The sequence below is a fragment of the Rhinopithecus roxellana genome, chromosome 7 (genome assembly GCF_007565055.1).
Source record: "Rhinopithecus roxellana isolate Shanxi Qingling chromosome 7, ASM756505v1, whole genome shotgun sequence".
NCBI classification, from domain to species: domain Eukaryota; kingdom Metazoa; phylum Chordata; class Mammalia; order Primates; family Cercopithecidae; genus Rhinopithecus; species Rhinopithecus roxellana.
The window spans coordinates 16598541-16616963 of record NC_044555.1 but is presented as its reverse complement, the minus strand read 5'-3'; the positions used below and the strand labels follow the sequence as shown (position 1 = coordinate 16616963).

The 18423-nt window shown below is 37.6% G+C and overlaps 1 protein-coding gene across 1 annotated transcript in view; it reads left to right on the top strand.

Moving 5' to 3' along the window:
* The window catches only part of POLA1 (DNA polymerase alpha 1, catalytic subunit), a 314584-nt gene that overhangs the window by 185927 nt on the left and 110234 nt on the right, over positions 1 to 18423 (top strand). The window contains exon 35 of the mRNA XM_010353227.2: positions 11564 to 11680. Coding sequence (XP_010351529.1) covers positions 11564 to 11680 — 117 coding nt within the window. The remainder of the gene's footprint in view (positions 1 to 11563; positions 11681 to 18423) is intronic.

The window sequence follows — 18423 nt, the reverse complement described above, 5'->3', positions numbered from 1 at the left end:
GAGTGGCTTTTCTGCAAAGCCAAATAGTTTTTACTTTATTGTCTGCTACGAAACAGCTGCTGATTCCAGGAAAATGCCGTCTCATCATTGGGCCTGGGGTGTCCAAAAGAGGCAGGAAAAAAAAATGACTATAGCTCCCTGTCTGCCCTGGCACTCTTCTCCTTTCTCTCATTTTCATTGCCATGAAGAGCAGGAGAACAATATTCTGCAATTAAGGATTCCATTAAGTTGAAGAAAAGAGCAAATGGGGGATGTTTGTTCTCTAAGCTGAAAAAATTTGTCTGGGGTGGGGGGGATAGTGGTAGTGGTATGGAGAGAGGTGGGTGGAGAGACGAAGTCAGGGCTGTTTGTTGAATATACTGTTAAGGACTGTTACCATCCTAATTAATCAAGTTAGAAATTACAGCTGTAGTCGGTTTCCCCCCAATTCTTGTTATCAATTTTCTTCTCTTTTGAGACAAAGCAAATATAAATTTTGTGTTCATTTGTCATTCGTTCTTTGACTTCAGCATCTCTGAAAATAACAATGTAGCACAAAAGCCCAGTATTTACCTAGTTGTAATGTGGGTTGCCATGGTGTTTTGCAAATTATTGCAATTATGTTCACCATGCGAGTCGCCCTTGGTAACTGGCGAAAAAACTGATAATCCTGTTTTGAACAAAAGGTCAAATTGCTGAATAGAAAGTCTTGATTAACTAAAAGATGTACAAAGTGGAATTATTTCCTACCATTCAGAAATAGTTCTTGATCGGGTTTGGGGGAGGGGGTGAGTAAGTACATCTGATTACTGAAGTACAAAGCATTGAAAGGATGTTGTCTTGAGCCTTTCATGTAGTCTTAATGGTGGCTTTTTTGTCAAATTTACCCATTTGCGGCATTGAAAGAGGCAGCTGCATTTAAGCTGGAGAGACGGTGCTTTTTCAAGAGTTCAGTGCATGGAAAGTTCTCAGCAGTATCTGCAGTTTACTAGTAGCCCCTGGTCTATTAAAACTGATGTGCCGCATTTGAGCCCATTGCTCTCAGTACTTGTGAACCCCTCTGGCTGATGATCTAATAAAGTGCTCTTACTGGACAATCTCTGATCAGCTACTTAAAAAGGAGGCTGGAGGAGGGGGCCAGAGGGAGAAGCCTCACAGGCAGTGAGTCTTGGTACATGCCAGAGGAGTGAAGACAAGAGTGGCTATACTGAAAGGTTTGTCACCATGATCATTTGTGTTAAGGCATTTGCCACAGGGTTTTGGTTTTTGTGCCCCAGGTCTCCCAAACTGTGATCATGCTTTTTTTCTGAAGAGAAATTTTAGTTTTAAGTTAGATAAGAGATTAGAAGTGTCTTTCTGAAATGTTAAAATCTACCTTGCATTTGTTTCTTAAATTATGGGCATTCAGAAAATAAATAATCCTACATTCATGTAAAACCAAAAGTTTCCCATGTTGCAGCCAAAGGTTAGATGGATTTCATCTCTTCTGAATCTGGCAGAACATCTGCAGGGAGTGAATTTTGAAGGGAGGGAGTTCTTTTTTTTTTTTTTTTTAAGTGACCACCTGAAAAATCAATTCTCAAAACTTTTGAGAGTGTGTGAAAGTGGCATGAAAGCAAAGCAAACCTTAACAAGTTTGTGGGTTTACATTCTACATCACCTAGCAACCTCCTGGCTCAGCCAGATCTCTTGTCTACCCTTAGTTCTGTTTACAGACTATTCAAACGGCCCTTCGAAACCATGAAAGATATTCAGTTTCATTAGTACCATTCTCAAGGAGAAAATAATTAAAGTTAAATGAACAAACATTGCCTTGTGATAGTTTGAACTCCATTCTGGTTTTAAGATGTTCTTTGAGGCAGTAGTAGCTATAGTTCAGTTTTAACATTTGTCGTTCACTACCCAAAGGCGTATCACTTGAAACCATACCAATAAATACTAGTCTCTGAGCAAACAAACAATAAAAATTACTTTTAGCTAGACTTGAGCAAAGAAAAGCCTTCTGGTAAGAAGATTTTAAGCATGCATGCCGTTCCGATTGAATTTTGTTTTATTTGATTCTTACCCCAGGACATCTGAGTTGATCTGTGTGCACACTGAATAAAGGCAGGGGAGAGGGCGTGGGGAACAAGGCACCTCTCTTTAAAACTGATTTATTACCTACCTTCAGAGATCCACCATCATAAAGAAAGGTATTCAAATCATATTCTATAATAGACTGGGTGCATTTTAGTGAATGGCTTAATTTAATAAATGATGCTAATACTACTAATACATACCCTGTCACTTTCTCATTGAGAATTGCTTATGTGATTAAATTGACCTATTTTTGAAATTTTAGATTTAGTAAAAAAAAAAAAAATTTTTTTAAGAACAGACTATATTTTTTCGTGTGCCCTTTATTTCCCCATAAGCACATTCCCTGAAAATTTATCTTGGCAGCAAGCATACACATGGTATAGCTCAGAATGTTTTTCAGCTGTGTTAGTGATTTGATTATATTGAAAGCTCTTGGCAATACTGTCTCTTCTCGTTAATAAACTTTCTGATTATAAGAACAATATATACTTGTTGTAGAAAATTTTGAAAATACGGAAATAGAAGAAGAAAACCACAGAGATTACCAGTGATAGCATTGTAGAGTACTTCCTTCCAGTCTTTTTTCTGTGCATATAGTGATTTTGAGTTCACTTTTGAAGTTTATTCATTATTGTGTGTACATAGCTAAGGTGGTAGTTTTTTTCAAAAGTGAAGACTTGAGAGGCAGGAATGGCAATGGAAGTAATGAACAATTTTTTTAGAGGTTTCATCAGTAAAATATTAATACAAGCACCAGAGTAACCATTTTACAATCTCATTCCATTTGATTCTTGCCTCCTTTCTCTTGTTGAAATGACTATGTGCCTTACCTGACACATCCATTTATTATCATTCATGTTAGAAAGTCAGACATTCATTACAGTTGGAATATTATATCCCCAAGTCACTTGTAGCTTCATATAGGGGGAAAAAGTATTTTGTGAAAAGATTTGTAATATAATAGAGATTAATGGAATGTGGAAAGGAAGATGCTTTCAGTTTCTCATATAAAATGAAAGCAGGGTGGCTAGAAAATCTTGTATTCTTGTTATTTGTATTTTGTTAGATCTCTAACATCCATAGTACATGGCTGGGTTGCATGAGCTCTTTGTGTTTTGTTGACAGTTGACAGACAAAGCAAAATTATTCCTGAAGCAAGGTACTGTGTACTTAGTTGTGACCTATTATAGCCTAAGAATGTAGCTTGCTTTTGAGTTGGATGAATAGGGAGAGTATTTTACAGAATAGGCTTGAATATACTAAGAGAGGTTTATAGTTGCCCATACAGAAAGATACATGTCCTCCATTGAACTTTTTTCCCCAAAATGTAATTTTCCATATAAAGTCTTTTAAGTATATTTTCCCTGGTTGCTTGCATGGAGACAATTTTAACTGTTCTGGTATTGTCCTGTGGGGGTAAAATACAATTGCTGGTAATTGTTGGCTTTGTGTGCTCACAGTATAACAAGAGAAGACGGCTTGCATGGGGGCTCGTTAATGTACCTCAGGTACCTCTTCTGATGCTCAAGCTCTGATTGCAAATTAAAATAGCAAGGCTCTGTATTGGATTTGATGTGAGGCAAAGTAGACCAAGTTGCTAATTTATCATGTAATATACAATTGCTGAGGTTGGAATTTGTCCACTTATAGTGCTATTCTGTGTGTTTAAATGAGGACCACTGTTTGCATCCAATCTATCATAACAGTTTGGGAGTGCTCCATTATCCTTTCAGCAAACTGATGGCAGAGTCTGGTCCTTTTACAAATGATAAGATCAATAAGTTTCAAATAACTTGGATGAAATGACATATGACTGTTCATTTAAAGAGATGTCTTACTTAAAAAATCAATTTTAATAATATTTAAAATTCTTATATTGACCGATGAGGCGCTTTCTACTTCTGTTTTGATAATTTTGTTCAAAATATTCTTGTATTAACTTCGGTGAATAGTTAGTTTATGTATTTATTTTTCCTGATTTACTCTTTCATCTCCTACCCTAACACCTTTCTGGGACTTAATAATCACTCTTTGACATGCCAGCATGCTGCAGTGTAGAAGATTTAACTTTAAAAGCAAAATTATATTCCTGTTAAAACTTCCCCTGGAGATCTTAGGGAAATTTTCTCCCAGTTTTGGGTACAAATGTGGGTCAGAAAGCAATTTGTTTTTTGATATTTCTGGAAATTCCAAATCACAACATGTCATTCTTCAAAAGCAGCTGTGGGCCCATACTGTGCACTATCTATAAGAAGACCCATTTTTTGCCACTGGGGATAATTCTGTGGCAGAAAAATGTGCCTGCAAGGGAACCCCGGAACATTTATAAATGGTTTAGGTTGAAAAGAGAGTCTGATGTTATCAGAGTGCATCTAGTTTTGGTATAGGGGTGGTTAATGGCCATTATTGAAAACTAGTAATAATCTGATGAACTCAGAGCATGCATGCTGGCAGACCCCGTCCTGTGACCCTGTCACTGCACTCCTGGTGAGCCATTACAATTTAAACTAAATCATACGTCACTGCAGAACCGTGTTGTCTCTTGAAAATCTGTGAATCCAGAAATAAAGCAAAGACAGCCTCCTCTTCCCCCACTGCCTGTTTTACCGTCTATATCTTCACTATATTTTAGTTTGATCAGGAAAAAAAATAGGAACATTTCACTTATGTTAACTACATAGTTGTAATATTTTGCAATCAAATTGAGAAGCAGCACCACCTAATCGTACTGTTTATCCATTATTTTAGTTCTCCATTTTGTGATAACACCAGATGGACGCTGGCCAGGCTCTTTGCTGGTTAAAATGGTGCATTTTTAATAGTGCATTGTCAGCTATAGCTTAGCAATAATGTTCCCCAATACCAGAGACAAGATAATAACAATATTTTACATTTACTCAACATTTTTGTGAGTTTTCTTATTTGATCCTCTGAACAACACTAATAGAGTAAATATTATTACTTCCTGTTTTATAGATGAGGAAACTGAGGCTCAGAAAGAGGTTCAGCGAGTTGCACAAAATTATGTGTTAGTAAATGGGAGGAAAGAAACCCTACTCATGCAGTTTTTCATAACCTCAATTCTGTATTCTTCATTGAGTGTAAACTTTTGTGGTAGAGACTGGGGAGGACAGTACCAGCTCCAAAACAAATTGTTCCCCAGGAGACTGACCATCCAGTTAGGCAGGCAAAACGAGATGGTAAAATAGATGGTTAAGAGACAGTTCACCACAGCGTATGCTCAGCATTAGGTGGAATAAAGAAGAAATCCCTGTGGATCGGGAAAATTTCACAAAAGACGAATGGAACTGATGATCAAGGAATGGACCTTTTAGGCGGAGGTTCTCCAGCCTGTGTAATGATAAGGAGGTGAAAACAGGCAAAATGTGGTAAGTACAGTGAAAAACCAACCTGATTGGGCAATGAGTTTGTGTAAGAGAATGATGAGAAAGGGTGGGGGAGTGGGATGAGGTTATAAGGATTTGAAAGCCAGGCCAATGAATTTGTTCTTAATTGTCTGTGGAAGGTATGTGATTGGGAGATGGGAGTGGAGGGCCCTTTGTGTTGGATATGAGAGAGAATGGAGTCAGGGAAACCAGGGAGGAGGCTACTGAAATAGAACAATCTGAGGTCTGGCTTTGATGAGGTTGGTGGTAATGGGACTATAAAGGAAAGACCAGTAGACAAACTTGGTGACTGATTGGGAATGAGAGGAGAAGGGCCCACTATAAATTTGACTTGAGTATGCAAACTGCATTGTTATTTTCCTTATTTTTTTTTTTATAAACTTGCTTCTCTACATTTTTATAACTTCAACTTTTATTTTAGATTTAGGGGCACACATGCGGGTTTGTTACATGGGTTATATTGCATGACCCTGAGGTTTGTGGTACAAATAATCCTGTCACCCAGGTAGTGAGCATAGTACCCAAGAGGTAGTTTTTCAGCCCTTGCTTCCCTCCCCGCTTTAATAGTCCCAGAATCTGTTCCCATCTTTATGTTCATGTGTACCCAACGTTTAGCTCCCACTTATAAGTGAGAACATGTGGTATTTGGTTTTCTGTTCCTGCATTAATTTGCTTAGAATGATGGCCTTCAGCTGCATCCATGTTGCTGCAAAGGACACGATCTCATTTCTTTTTTATGGCTGCGTACTATATATTCCATGGTGTGTGTGTGCGTGTGTGTGTGTGTGTGTGTATCAATCACATTTTGTTTATCCAGTCCACTGTTGTTGGGCACCTAGGTTGATTCCATGTTTTTTCTATCGTGAATAGTGCTGCAGTGAACATATGAGTGCATGTGTCTTTTTTGTAGAACAGTTTATTTTCCTTTGTGTATATACTCAGTAATGCGGTTCCTGGGTCGAATGGTAGCTCTTTTTTAAGTTCTTTGAGAAATCTCCAAACTGCTTACCACAGTGGCTGAACTAATTTACATTCCCACCAACAGTGTATAAGCGTTCCCATTTCTCTGCAGCCTTGCCAGCATCTGTTATTTTTTGTCTTTTTAATAATAGCCATTCTGACTAGTGTGAGATGGTATCCTATTGTGGTTTTGATTTGCATCTCTCTGATGATTAGTGATGTTAAGCATTTTTTCGTATACTTGTTGGCTGCTTATATGTCTTTTGAGAAGTATCTGTTCATATCCTTTGCTCACTTTTTAATGGGGTTATTTGGTTTTCACGTGTTGAGTTGTTTAAGTTCCTTGTAGATTCTGGATATTAGACCTTTGTCAAATGCATAGTTTGCAAATCTTTTCTCCCATTCTGTGAGTTGTCTGTTTACTCTGTTGATAGTTTGTTCAAAATATATTTTTGAGGGCCTCCTATGCTCCACAATTTCAGATCTAGATGATTTCTGTGTGCGTAGCCTTCTAAAAATACAAATGTACACAAATGAATAACAGTTTGTGTTTAAGGTGCAACTACTAGGAATGCCTCAGTTACAAGTGGAAATTGATCCCTTTTTAACATGTGCAGACAGAAGCCATTTTAGTTGAGGCCTCAGAAATATAATTTAGTCATCAGAACCAATCAGCATTTGGCACAATTTCATACACAATGATTTTAAGGAATTAGTGATGCTGAGATTAAAGCAACAAGTGATAGAGCTTGGCGTGTTTTGGTAAAGGTTTGTTTTGCTATTGGACAGGCTGACTTCACCTCTTTTGAATTTTCTATTTATAAATGTGGCTAAGCCAGGCAACTGAAAATTTATTGACCTTATCGCTGTTGGTTATGATAATTTGTAAGTGGCATTACATAATAAAATGACATATTTGGATAGCAGACATCCTTAAAGTGATTCTAGAGGTTTTTATTAAAATCCAAATCTTTTTATAGGTTGGGTAGTTCCAAATAACTAGTAGTTCCAAGGAACTATACTTTTATTAAAAATGTCGTCTTCCATTGACTTGTCAATGTAGCCTTGGGCTGTACAGGCTATATGTTATTTCTGAAAGTGAGAAATGAAAGTAAGTTAAGTTTTGTCTTTGTGAGTGATAAATCAAAGTGAACTTACACAATATTATTATTTTCATTTGCTTTGTTTTTGTCACTCTTAAGAGACAAAATTCAGTGTGAGATCTTATAAGATTTGCATCATGGAATATTTTCAAATACCTGTTATAGTTATTTATTTTTATTTAAAACAAAAATTTTTTTTGAGACAGGATCTCACTCTGTCACCCTGACTGGAGTGCTGTGACATAATTACGGCTCACTGCAACCTTGACTTCCTGGGCTTCAGCCATCTTCCCATCTCAGCCTCCCGAGTAGCTGTGACCGTAGGTGCGTGCCACCACTCCCAGTTAATTTTTGTATTTTTGGTAGAGACAGGGTTTTGCTGGTCTTGAACTCCTGAGCTCAAGCAATCCACCTGCCTCAGCCTCCCAAAGTGCTGGGATTACAGGCATAAGTCACCATGCCCAGCCTATATTTATTTTTTACCAGCACAAATGTTTCTTGAAGGTTAGATTTAGCTAGCTGGTTGGCATTTGTTGGGGGAACAAAGGGTTAAATAAAATGTACTTTACAAAATTGAATTGAAGCAAAGCATATATTTAATATGATTAGGGCCTATTTCCTACATAGAAGAGTTTTGTTTAAAATACACCATGACCAAAAGCTTAATTATCAAAATAAAACAAGAAGCATAAAGAGTTACAGGCTTCTAATATTTTTTTCAGCCCCAGTTCCCTTCACACAGTTATCAGCATGTTTAATTTCCATGCATAATAGCACTGGTTATTGTTGTCATTTGTAAAGGGAGATTAACAGATAGTAAGTACAAACAAACCCAAATAAGCGCTGAATAGAGAGGTGACAAAGGAAAAAAGACCTCTTTAATGTTAATTATAACTGGTAGGAAGTCTAGACAAATTATATTATCTGTTTTCTATATGATTTGAAAGGACATTTAGTTAGTACCTCTGTCAGAGATAGAGTTAGGTGTTTGCTTTAAAAACAGGTGAGATGATAACTTAGCATGTCCGTGGTTGGCAGCTACCCCAGTGAGTTGTGAAGTCGTAGTAAATTGACAGAATCAAATTTCAAAAACATCTGAAAAGAACTCTATAGTTTTTGAACATTATATTTTAAAAATTAAATAATTTTAATATCCAGGTTATATTTTGGAATTGAATAATTTCTTGTCTCAAAACATGATAGTTGTTACCTGTCTGCTTATTTTTTTAGTTTTGTTTAGAATTGGATGCATTACAACTATGGTTGGCAACATTAACTAACTACATATTCCAAAGCATATAAAGCCTCAGTTACCAAATTTAAAGTAACCAACCCAATGAATGATAAAGGAGTGGTCCAGTCCTGTATGGTTTGTTTCCTTTGTTAATATACCTAAATGGGTACTTCAAGAAACAACTAGTCTTACCTTTAATGTTTATAGGGTACATTTAAAATTTAATACCTGTTCTTGCTGTCAGCTCCACTTTTCCCCACTGTATCTCCCATGCCTAGAACAGACTAAACTGAAGTATCTTGTTTCTCTCTCTCTTTTTTTTTTTGAGACGGAGTCTTGCTGTGTCGCCTAGGCGGGAGTGCAGTGGTGCAATCTTGGCTCACTGCAACCTCCGTCTCCCGGGTTCAAGCAGTCAGCCTCCCAAGTAGCTGGAACTACAGGCGTGTGCCACCACACTTGGCTAATTTTTTGTATTTTTAGTAGAGACGGGGTTTCACCGTGTTAGCCAGGATGGTCTCGATCTCCTGACCTCGTGATCTGCCCGCCTTGGCCTCCCAAAGTGCTGGGATTACAGGCGTGAGCCACTGTGCCCGGCCAGTATCTTGTTTCTTTAATTCTAAGGAGCTGATTGTGAGCTGCACTCTTGACTTAACAGCTTTTTTGGAGGAAGCTAAAGTACATTATTAAGCTGTACGTGTCCATTATAAATGCATCTGAGTTTCAGAAATATTAAAATGTGAATATAAATGTCTCTTTAAATCAAGAAGATGTTGTAATACACTCTCAAAATTAAAACAAACAGCTGCCTGTGACTCCGAACCACTGATTATCTGGTTCATGATCTTTTGCTGTGGTAGTAGTAGTTTATCTCAGACACTAACCTATCCCTTCTCTGTATTGTTAGCATTTGTAGTTGGTACCACACAACTTGGTTCTTAAAGCCAAGCCATACTGAATTGCTTTTATAGTCTCTGTGTGTGGACCTTGCTTTCCTATTTAGATTGTAATTTCCTGAAACTGTACCTGGGGCCCTTTTGCCTGTTCTTCACAATATTTAATGTAATTCTGGGCATATATTACAAGTTTCATTAAGGACTCATTGAGACCCTCCCTCTACCTGAAAAGCGCATATTAAATTTTAAAATAGTTTAGCCTTGAATGAAGGCAGGAATAATGCTTACTGTGGGTGTATTGACTAGATGAATTTTACATTCTTTAAAGGTAGCATAATTTTTTTAGTCCTAAAGATCTATACACTTTGCCTTTTTGTGATAGTCTTAAATGGAGCCAGAAGAACTGATTCTTGGTGCTTTCCCCTGAGTTTTGTTATAGCTACTTCCAAGAAAAGCCTATTCTGAGGAATGAGGTCAAACAGCACCACAGCAAGTGAGGGCATCCCTCAGCTTTGGATTAACACCACATGGAAACATTACTAAGTGGCAGACTAAAGTACCTGACATAATGAATCAACACTCATGTATATACTGCTCTTATCTAAGGGGAAAAGACCAACAAGTTGTTCAGTCTAGAAATAGAATACGGGGTGATGCATGTTATTGATTCCTTTGTTAATGATAGCACAGCATAGCTCTTTCTGGCCTTCATTCTTTGACATACATTGTTCTTTCTGTGTAAGTTGTCTTTTCTGCCTTCTCTACCTACCAAACTTCCACTCATTTTTCAAGACCAGTTCAGAAGTTGCCATGTCTCAAAATGCTCCAAGACCTACAGATAGTCAGGTCCCTACTGGGGGCTCCGCAGATGAGAACACCATGAGACAGGGGAGCAGCAGCATACCTTGTTCACCTTTATACCCAGCACCTCACCCTAACATTTGCCTTATACTTACGCCTCTGTGGCAATACATGTAGCACGAAAGCCCACAGACCTTGGTTCCTTAGTATAAACAGCTGAACTTTGTTTGACCCCACTTGGAAGTCTTGTCTCCTTTGTTTAACAGATAGTGTTTTTATAACAAACGTAATGCTGATTTAAGGTCTTAGGCATATTCTTATCACATCACTATGAGAAAATTCAAACAAGATCAGCAAGGGAGAGTAACTGAAGAGGGAAGGTGAGAAGAGGGTTCTAAAAGACAGAGAAGTGAGCAATAGCTATAGTATTTCAAACCTCTGGAAAATAGTGATAAGTTGAAGTTGTCCTTGAAAACATTGCAGCTAGTTTTATGTCTCCAGAAAGCACATATAAGAGAATCTATTTTTGTTTACATGAAATAATTGATTATATTTATTAAGTGTTTCTTTTATATCAAATATAGTCCTAGACACTGTAAATGTGTTCCATCATTGCAACAACCCTATGCAGTAAGTACTGTGGTATCCATTTTACAGAGAAGGAAACAGCACAGCAATTAAGTAACTAGCCAATAGTCACTCAGCTATTGGGAAGGTTATACATGTATGTGGTGCATTCTTTACTTAGGTAATGGTCTTTCCTAATGAACTAAAACACATTGGTTTACATTCTGCCTGTAGTAGAAGTTTTTGTTGGCAAGTTTTGATATACTTGAGTGAGGAAGGGTGTTTCTCTTAAGAAAAAGAAATAACATCTCACGTGGTTTTTTTTTTCTTTTTTTTTAAACTGAATGGGTTTCCTAACTTCTAAGTTTGGGGCATAGATCTAGCTAATTAACATGTCAGGAGAGAGAGATAACTAGAGTTACGTCATAATTTCTGAGAAAAGATTAAATAAAATGAGTCTATCTTGATAACCAAAAAAAGGTTTGTTATTTATATTTGTTGATGGTAATAAGTCTGAAGTTTTCCCTTTCTTTTCTCCAGGGCTGGTTGATATGTGAGGAGCCAACCTGTCGCAATCGAACTCGTCACCTTCCCCTTCAGTTCTCCCGAACTGGGCCTCTTTGCCCAGCCTGCATGAAAGCTACACTTCGACCAGAGGTAACAGTCTCATAATGCTAAAGAACCATGTAGAAGAGGGTAGAGGGCTGCTTGCTTTGAGAAGTAGATACTGAGTATTTGTCCTATGAAGATGCCCTAATACCATATGCATATACTAATGTTATTTTAAAAAAATACAGATTTCAGAAAACATGCTTTCTTTTTTTCACATGTCATGAGCAATACTATATTTATATTTAAAAGGGAAACTAATTCTCATATGAGTTATACAGATTTCTTTAGTTGCCACTACATAATTACAAAAGAAGACATGGTCATTTCATTCTAGAAACTGCTGTCATATTTGGGCTTGATCAGAATCCCATTTATAAGAGGCAGAAATCCTCCCAATTCTGTTCCCTGAATGGTTTATTTTGTGGGGTTTTTGGTCCCCTCTGCTGGATTAGTTGTTTATAAGTAGCTGCATAGATGAGTAGTTCTCAAGTCATTTTTCTTTGTTTTTTGTTTGCTTGTTTGTTTTGTCTTTTTTTTTTTTTTTTTTTTTTTTTTTGAGACAGAGTCTCGCTCTGTCACCAGGCTGGAGTGTAGTGGAATGATTTCGGCTCACTGCACCCTCAACCTCCCAAGTAGCTGGGACTACAGGTGCGTGCCACCGTGCCCAGCTAATTTTTGTATTTTTAGTAGAGACGGGATTTCACCATGTTATCCAGGATGGTCTCGATCTCTTATACTCATGATCTGCTCACCTCGGTCTCCCGAAGTGCTGGGATTACAGACATGAGTCACTGCACCCGGCCTGTTTTGTCTTTTTCAGATGGAGTCTAGCTCTGTCGCCCAGGCTGGAGTGCAGTGGCATGATCTCAGCTCACTGCAACCTCCGCTTCCCATGTTCAAGCAATTTTCCTGCCTCAGCCTCCCGAGTAGCTGGGACTACAGGCATATACCACCACACCTGGCTAATTTTTGTATTTTTAGTAGAGACAGGGTTTTACCATGTTGGTCAGGCTCATCTCCAAGTCCTGGCCTCAGGTGATCTGCCTGCCTCAGCCTCCCAAAGTGCTGGGATTGCAGACGTGAGGCACCGCACAGAGCCACTCAAGCCATTTTTCTACCTTAATATACACACCTGAGGCGTAAGACATACTGTCATTAATGACTCCCAACTGGAAAGCATGGCATCTGGAAACACTTCTTTGGTAATTAAGATGCATTCCCTCTGTTGACCCCTTTGAGCATCTTTGACCCAAATGGCATTTCCCAAACTGTAGTGAGATGTTTGCAGGTCTTTTGAGCAAAGAGGGTTTTGTGATCAAGTACATCTAGCAGATGCTGGGCTAACCAAAATTAAACAAGTTTATTGCAGATCTTTTCAGAACTTATAATATGACAATGTGCAATCTGTCTCACTAGAACAGGTCCATAATGTGCCTCACTTTCCAAATTTGTCTCGCCTGAAAATTTGTAAGGTTTTTAGTGAGAAGAAGGTGAGACTTGGGAACCTGTTATTATTTTTAAATGCAGAGGCAGGCCAGCAATCAAGTTTTGACTTCAACATTTCCTGCTGAAAAAGGTTGATACACAGACTTGTTTTAGAAAAATAGGTACACACATTTTTAGAAATGGAGTCTTGCTATGTTGTCCAGGCTGGAATGCAATGACTATTCACAGGCGCAGTCATGGCTCACTACAACCTTGAATTCGTAGGCTCAAGTAATCTTCCTGCTTCAGTCTCCTGAGTAGCTGGGACTATAGGCACGTCCCCAGCTGAAAATATTTTATTTTAAAATAATAATGACTTTTAATTTTAGGATAATATATCATTTCACAAAATTTTGGCAACTAGTCAGGAACTGTAAGCAGCTCCCATCATTGTGTATTCAGTTATTCTTTCGCGTATCTATATGTATTTTTTTTACATGGTTGCCATCACAATGAAGATATGTACTGGTATCACATTTGTCTTTTGTCAAGCATTTTTCTGTGTTTACTTCATTTTTAGTACCAATTTTTTTTTTTTTTTTTGAGACGGAGTCTCACTCTGTTGCCCAGGCTGGAGTGCAATGGTGCGATCTTGGCTCATTGCAACCTCTGCCTCCCAGGTTCAAGCAATTCTCCTGCCTTCACCTCCTGAGTAGCTGAGACTACAGGTGCATGCCACCATGTCTGGCTAATTTTTGTATTTTAAGTAGAGATGGGGTTTCACCATGTTGGCCAGACTGGTCTTGAACTCCTGACCTTGTGATCCACCTGCCTCGGCCTCCCAAAGTGCTGGGATTACAGGCATGAGCCACCACACCTGGCCTCCAGTACCAAAAATTTTAAACACAAATTTAACTATACCTCTCATTGGGCATCTTTGGCTACTTTTCAATATCTCTACTTGAAATTTTGTGATGAATATTTTTCTGCTTAAATGATTTTTTCTTTATTTGACATTTAGGATAAATTGTTATCAACAATACATACATACGTTGCATAAATACAATATGGTCATGATTTATATTGCCACATTGCTTTCCTAATGGGCTATCCCAACTTATACTGTATACCAGTACTTTATGAACATACCAGTTTTACCATAGCCTTTCTATCATTTGGACACTATCGTTTATTTTTTAAAACTAATTTGATAAGCATAAAATGTTCCTTGCCCTTTTTTTGGTATACCTTTGATGATTAACAACTTTTTTTAAAATGTGGAACGTTAGAATTAGCTGTCATATTGAATTATTTTTACATCAGTCTTGTCTCAAGACTTGCATCAGCAGGTGCAGAGAGAGAACAAAAGTGTATGTATTTAGTGTGACTCATCAATCCAGTTGTAGGCTTTAGGGGAATCACCTTGCTTTATGAACTGATGCTGCCTTTGAGACTTTTTAAATATCTAACTCATCGAGTTAAGTTCAGTGAAAATCGAATTACTTCTTAGAAAATCAACCAGTTTTATGATTGCATTCTTGGTAAGAGAAGGTAAAAGGTTAGTGTATAATCATTAGATCGTTAAACTATTAGACTGATACATTTTGAGGATGATGTTGATAGTGGTTTAATATATCAGGTTATCTTTTATCATGTATTAATCTTTTTAGATTTCAAAGTGACTTGTTCTTTTCTTCATATCCTTGTCCTTCTCAAAACTGCGGCGTTTGGCATGTGTTTCTCAAGGTTTCATAGATTAGCTCTTCTGGTTCCAGTGCTGCTCAGGACATGACCCTGTGGAGTTACTCTGTTTCAGAGCAGGCTGGTTAGTGATACTTTCCTTAGCCATTCCTTACAGGGACCTTGACAGTGGGACTCAGGACACTCTTATGTACTCGATTTTGAGTTGCTAACAATGGGCGAGGAATTTCTTAATTCTATTTGTGAGGTTCCTGGGCTTTTCTAGTAGGAGGGAAAAATGCATTTTTCCAAAGATAGTTCTAGAGAAGTTCGAAAAACAATTGTGCAATGGACAGAATTATTGTAATCACCAGAAGGTTTTCCAAGGTGTCTATTTTGCAGGATTCTACTCATCTGGTTCTTTAGTTCTCAGTTGCTCTGTCTCAATCATACCTTACTTTCATTTAATAATTATTTATTAAACACCTACATCCTAGGCACTTTGCTAGGTGCTAGAAATTTGTTAATGAACAGAGCATTTCTTTATAAAACTATTTTAACGTTACATAGATTATATAAAATTGGTATCTGTGGGCAAAAATAGGCATTTATAAATGCCTGTTTGGACAGAACACTAGACATTCCTAGTACTAGACTAGTGGGAGCTTTAAATATGTTGTTCAAATTTGATGGTAAAGCACTAGCCTCTTACTGTGCCAGTCTTATCTGCACATAATAAACCTATTCTCATTTAGTTCTAGGTTGCAGTTGACTTGAGTACTTTCCAGAATTGACTTGGAGTAGGAAAGCTGGCTCTTCTGCTGGCTCACATTGCCAGAGTTAGAAGAAGAAAGCCGGGACAGTTTTGTTCTCAGGGTTTTACACGTGTATCTTCTCTCTTCTCAGATACTTCATTTATATATATATATTTATATATATGTGTGTGTGTGTGTATCTCACTGTTAAGTTTTTTAGGCTCATGGAAATTCCCAGTATACAAGTTGCTGCTTAAGACGTATATTCCCTGAGTATTCTTTGCTATATAGGAGGTGCATTTAAATACAAGAGTGAAAATTTTGATGCCTATTTAAGTTACTAAGTAAATAGAACCCTCTTTGACAGGATCATTCATGCCCCAAACCTCAGCATCACGCAATATACCCATGTAACAAACATGTACATATACCCTCTGAGTCTAAAATAAAAGTTGATGTTATTTTAAAAAAGTAGAACTCTTTCATACTGGTGATAGAGATGAGACTTACCCAAGTTAGGCAATAAATATTTTAGTATCTCTTTATTTTAAGAATGTGGTTTTGACTTTTTAATATCGTGAAATGTGTATGAATGTGTATGGAATCCCTCCACAGAGGATTCTGTATTAGTAATTTGCCAAAAATAATGCTTTCTGGTTTTGTTGTTATTATTCTTAATCTTTCATTATTGAACTAGGATTTCAAACCAAGTTAAACTTTTTCTCATTAACATATTCATTCTTGATGTAGAGTTGAGAAAATGGCTGTATGTGACTCTCTCGATCATGATAGAAATAATCTGTGAAATTGTATAGTCCCTGGGGCAGGAGCAGTATAGTGGAGCCCTTTATTCAATTATTTAATCAACTAAATTTCTTGAAGGTCACTTACAAGGAAAGCAGTGAAATGACTTCTAGTCCTACTTTGATAAACCCCCTAATGTTTCTCATATTTTCCTCACTTGTAAAATTGCTGAAGTCTTTTATAACAGAACACGTAACATGTGTATCATGTAGGACTTCTGTCCTTAAAGGGAGAGGAGAAATAATGAACTTATAATCATTATATGTTACCATTTCAAAATGGCTATGGCTGAACAAATTGTCGATTTGATAAGTAGGTTAGGGACAGTGAGAATGTTGCCAGGCTACCTGGGGCAGTTTCTTTTTTCAGAAGAAAACATGAAAATAATTGTGGTCTCTTAAGGCAGTAAGCATGAGTCCATATAGGAGGAGCACCTTAGAACTATGACCTAAAGTCTTAAACCTAGTCATTAGTTATTCTCCAGTAGGGAATGGTGGTTTACCATGAAGGGTCTTTTGGAGCTCTCCTTTGTTATTTTGACACGCATATTTGATGAGATTACTAAATTCTATGTACAGCTTCTCTTACCATCACACGGGTGCTAGTAACCTTTTTGAATGTACTTTTTTAAAATTGAGGTGTAATTCACATAACATAAAATTAAATATTTTAAAGTGAACCATGCAGTGGCATTTAGTACATTCACAATGTTAAGTGGCTGCCACCACTATCTAGTTCCAAAACATTTTCATCACCCCAAAGAAAATTCCATATCCATTAAGCAGTCACTCCCCATTTCCCCCTCCTTCTGGCCCCTGTTGTCACTATGGATTTTACCTACTTTGGATATTTTCTTTAAATGAAAGTATACGATATGTAACCTTTTGTGTCTGGTATCTTTCACCTTGCATAACATTTTCGAAGTTCATCTGTGTTGTAGCATGTATTAGTACTTCATTCTTTTTTTTTTTTTTTTTTTAATCTTTTCTTTTTTTTTTTTTTTTTTTTTTTTGAGACGGAGTCTCGCTCTGTCGCCCGGGCTGGAGTGCAGTGGCCGGATCTCAGCTCACTGCAAGCTCCGCCTCCCAGGTTTACGCCATTCTCCTGCCTCAGCCTCCCGAGTAGCTGGGACTACAGGCGCCCGCCACCTCACCCGGCTAGTTTTTTGTATTTTTTAGTAGAGACGGGGTTTCACCATGTTAGCCAGGATGGTCTCGATCTTCTGACCTCGTGATCCGCCCGTCTCGGCCTCCCAAAGTGCTGGGATTACAGGCTTGAGCCACCGCGCCTGGCCTACTTCATTCTTTTTTATGGCCAAATAATATTCCATTGAATAGATATGCCACAATGTGTTTATTCATCCATCGATGGATATTTGGATTGCTTTGTCAGTATACTTTTAAAGTTTATTTTTAATTAGGCAGAAAGGTCTTAACATTTGGCCTGAATTTTTTTTTTCTGGAGCTCACTCATTGGTCCTACTTCAGCTGAATGGTCCTACACAAAGCTAGACCAATCCCTTTTTTTGTCTCTGCCTTCGGTAAGCACTTATTCAGCACCTATTCAATGCCCATTTTATGAGAGCCTCTTAGACATATAAAGGTAGCTATCTTCCTGAATGTTCCCTGGTAGACCCAATATTCCTAGGCCTTCATTTCTCTAGAGCTCTGCTTTCAGAATAATGATCCTAGTAAAGACTTTGTGTCTGATAAATTGAGGAGCCCAAAACTGCATGCAGTATTTTAGGTGCTCTCACTAGCACTAGTATGAAGCAGGAGAAACCTGTCACTGCTACCTTTTCTAGATAGTAAATTTCTGTTAAGTCTTTTCAGAGTTGTGTTAACTTTCTTGGCATCCATATTTTCAGTGTTTTTCATTTTGAGCATTCTCTAAATTAAAATGCCTCGCAATTTTTTTGTACATGCAGCTGCTAAGCCATGTCTTATCATGGATTTTTTGGACCCAAATGGCTTATTTAGACCTAAGTGTAAGACTTCAGTAGGTAGTATATTAACAAAGAACTACAAACTAGGTGACTTAAAATAATAGAAATGTATTGTCTTACAGCTCTGGAGGCTAGATGTCTGAAATTCAAGTGTTGGCGGGGCCATTTTCCCTCTGAAA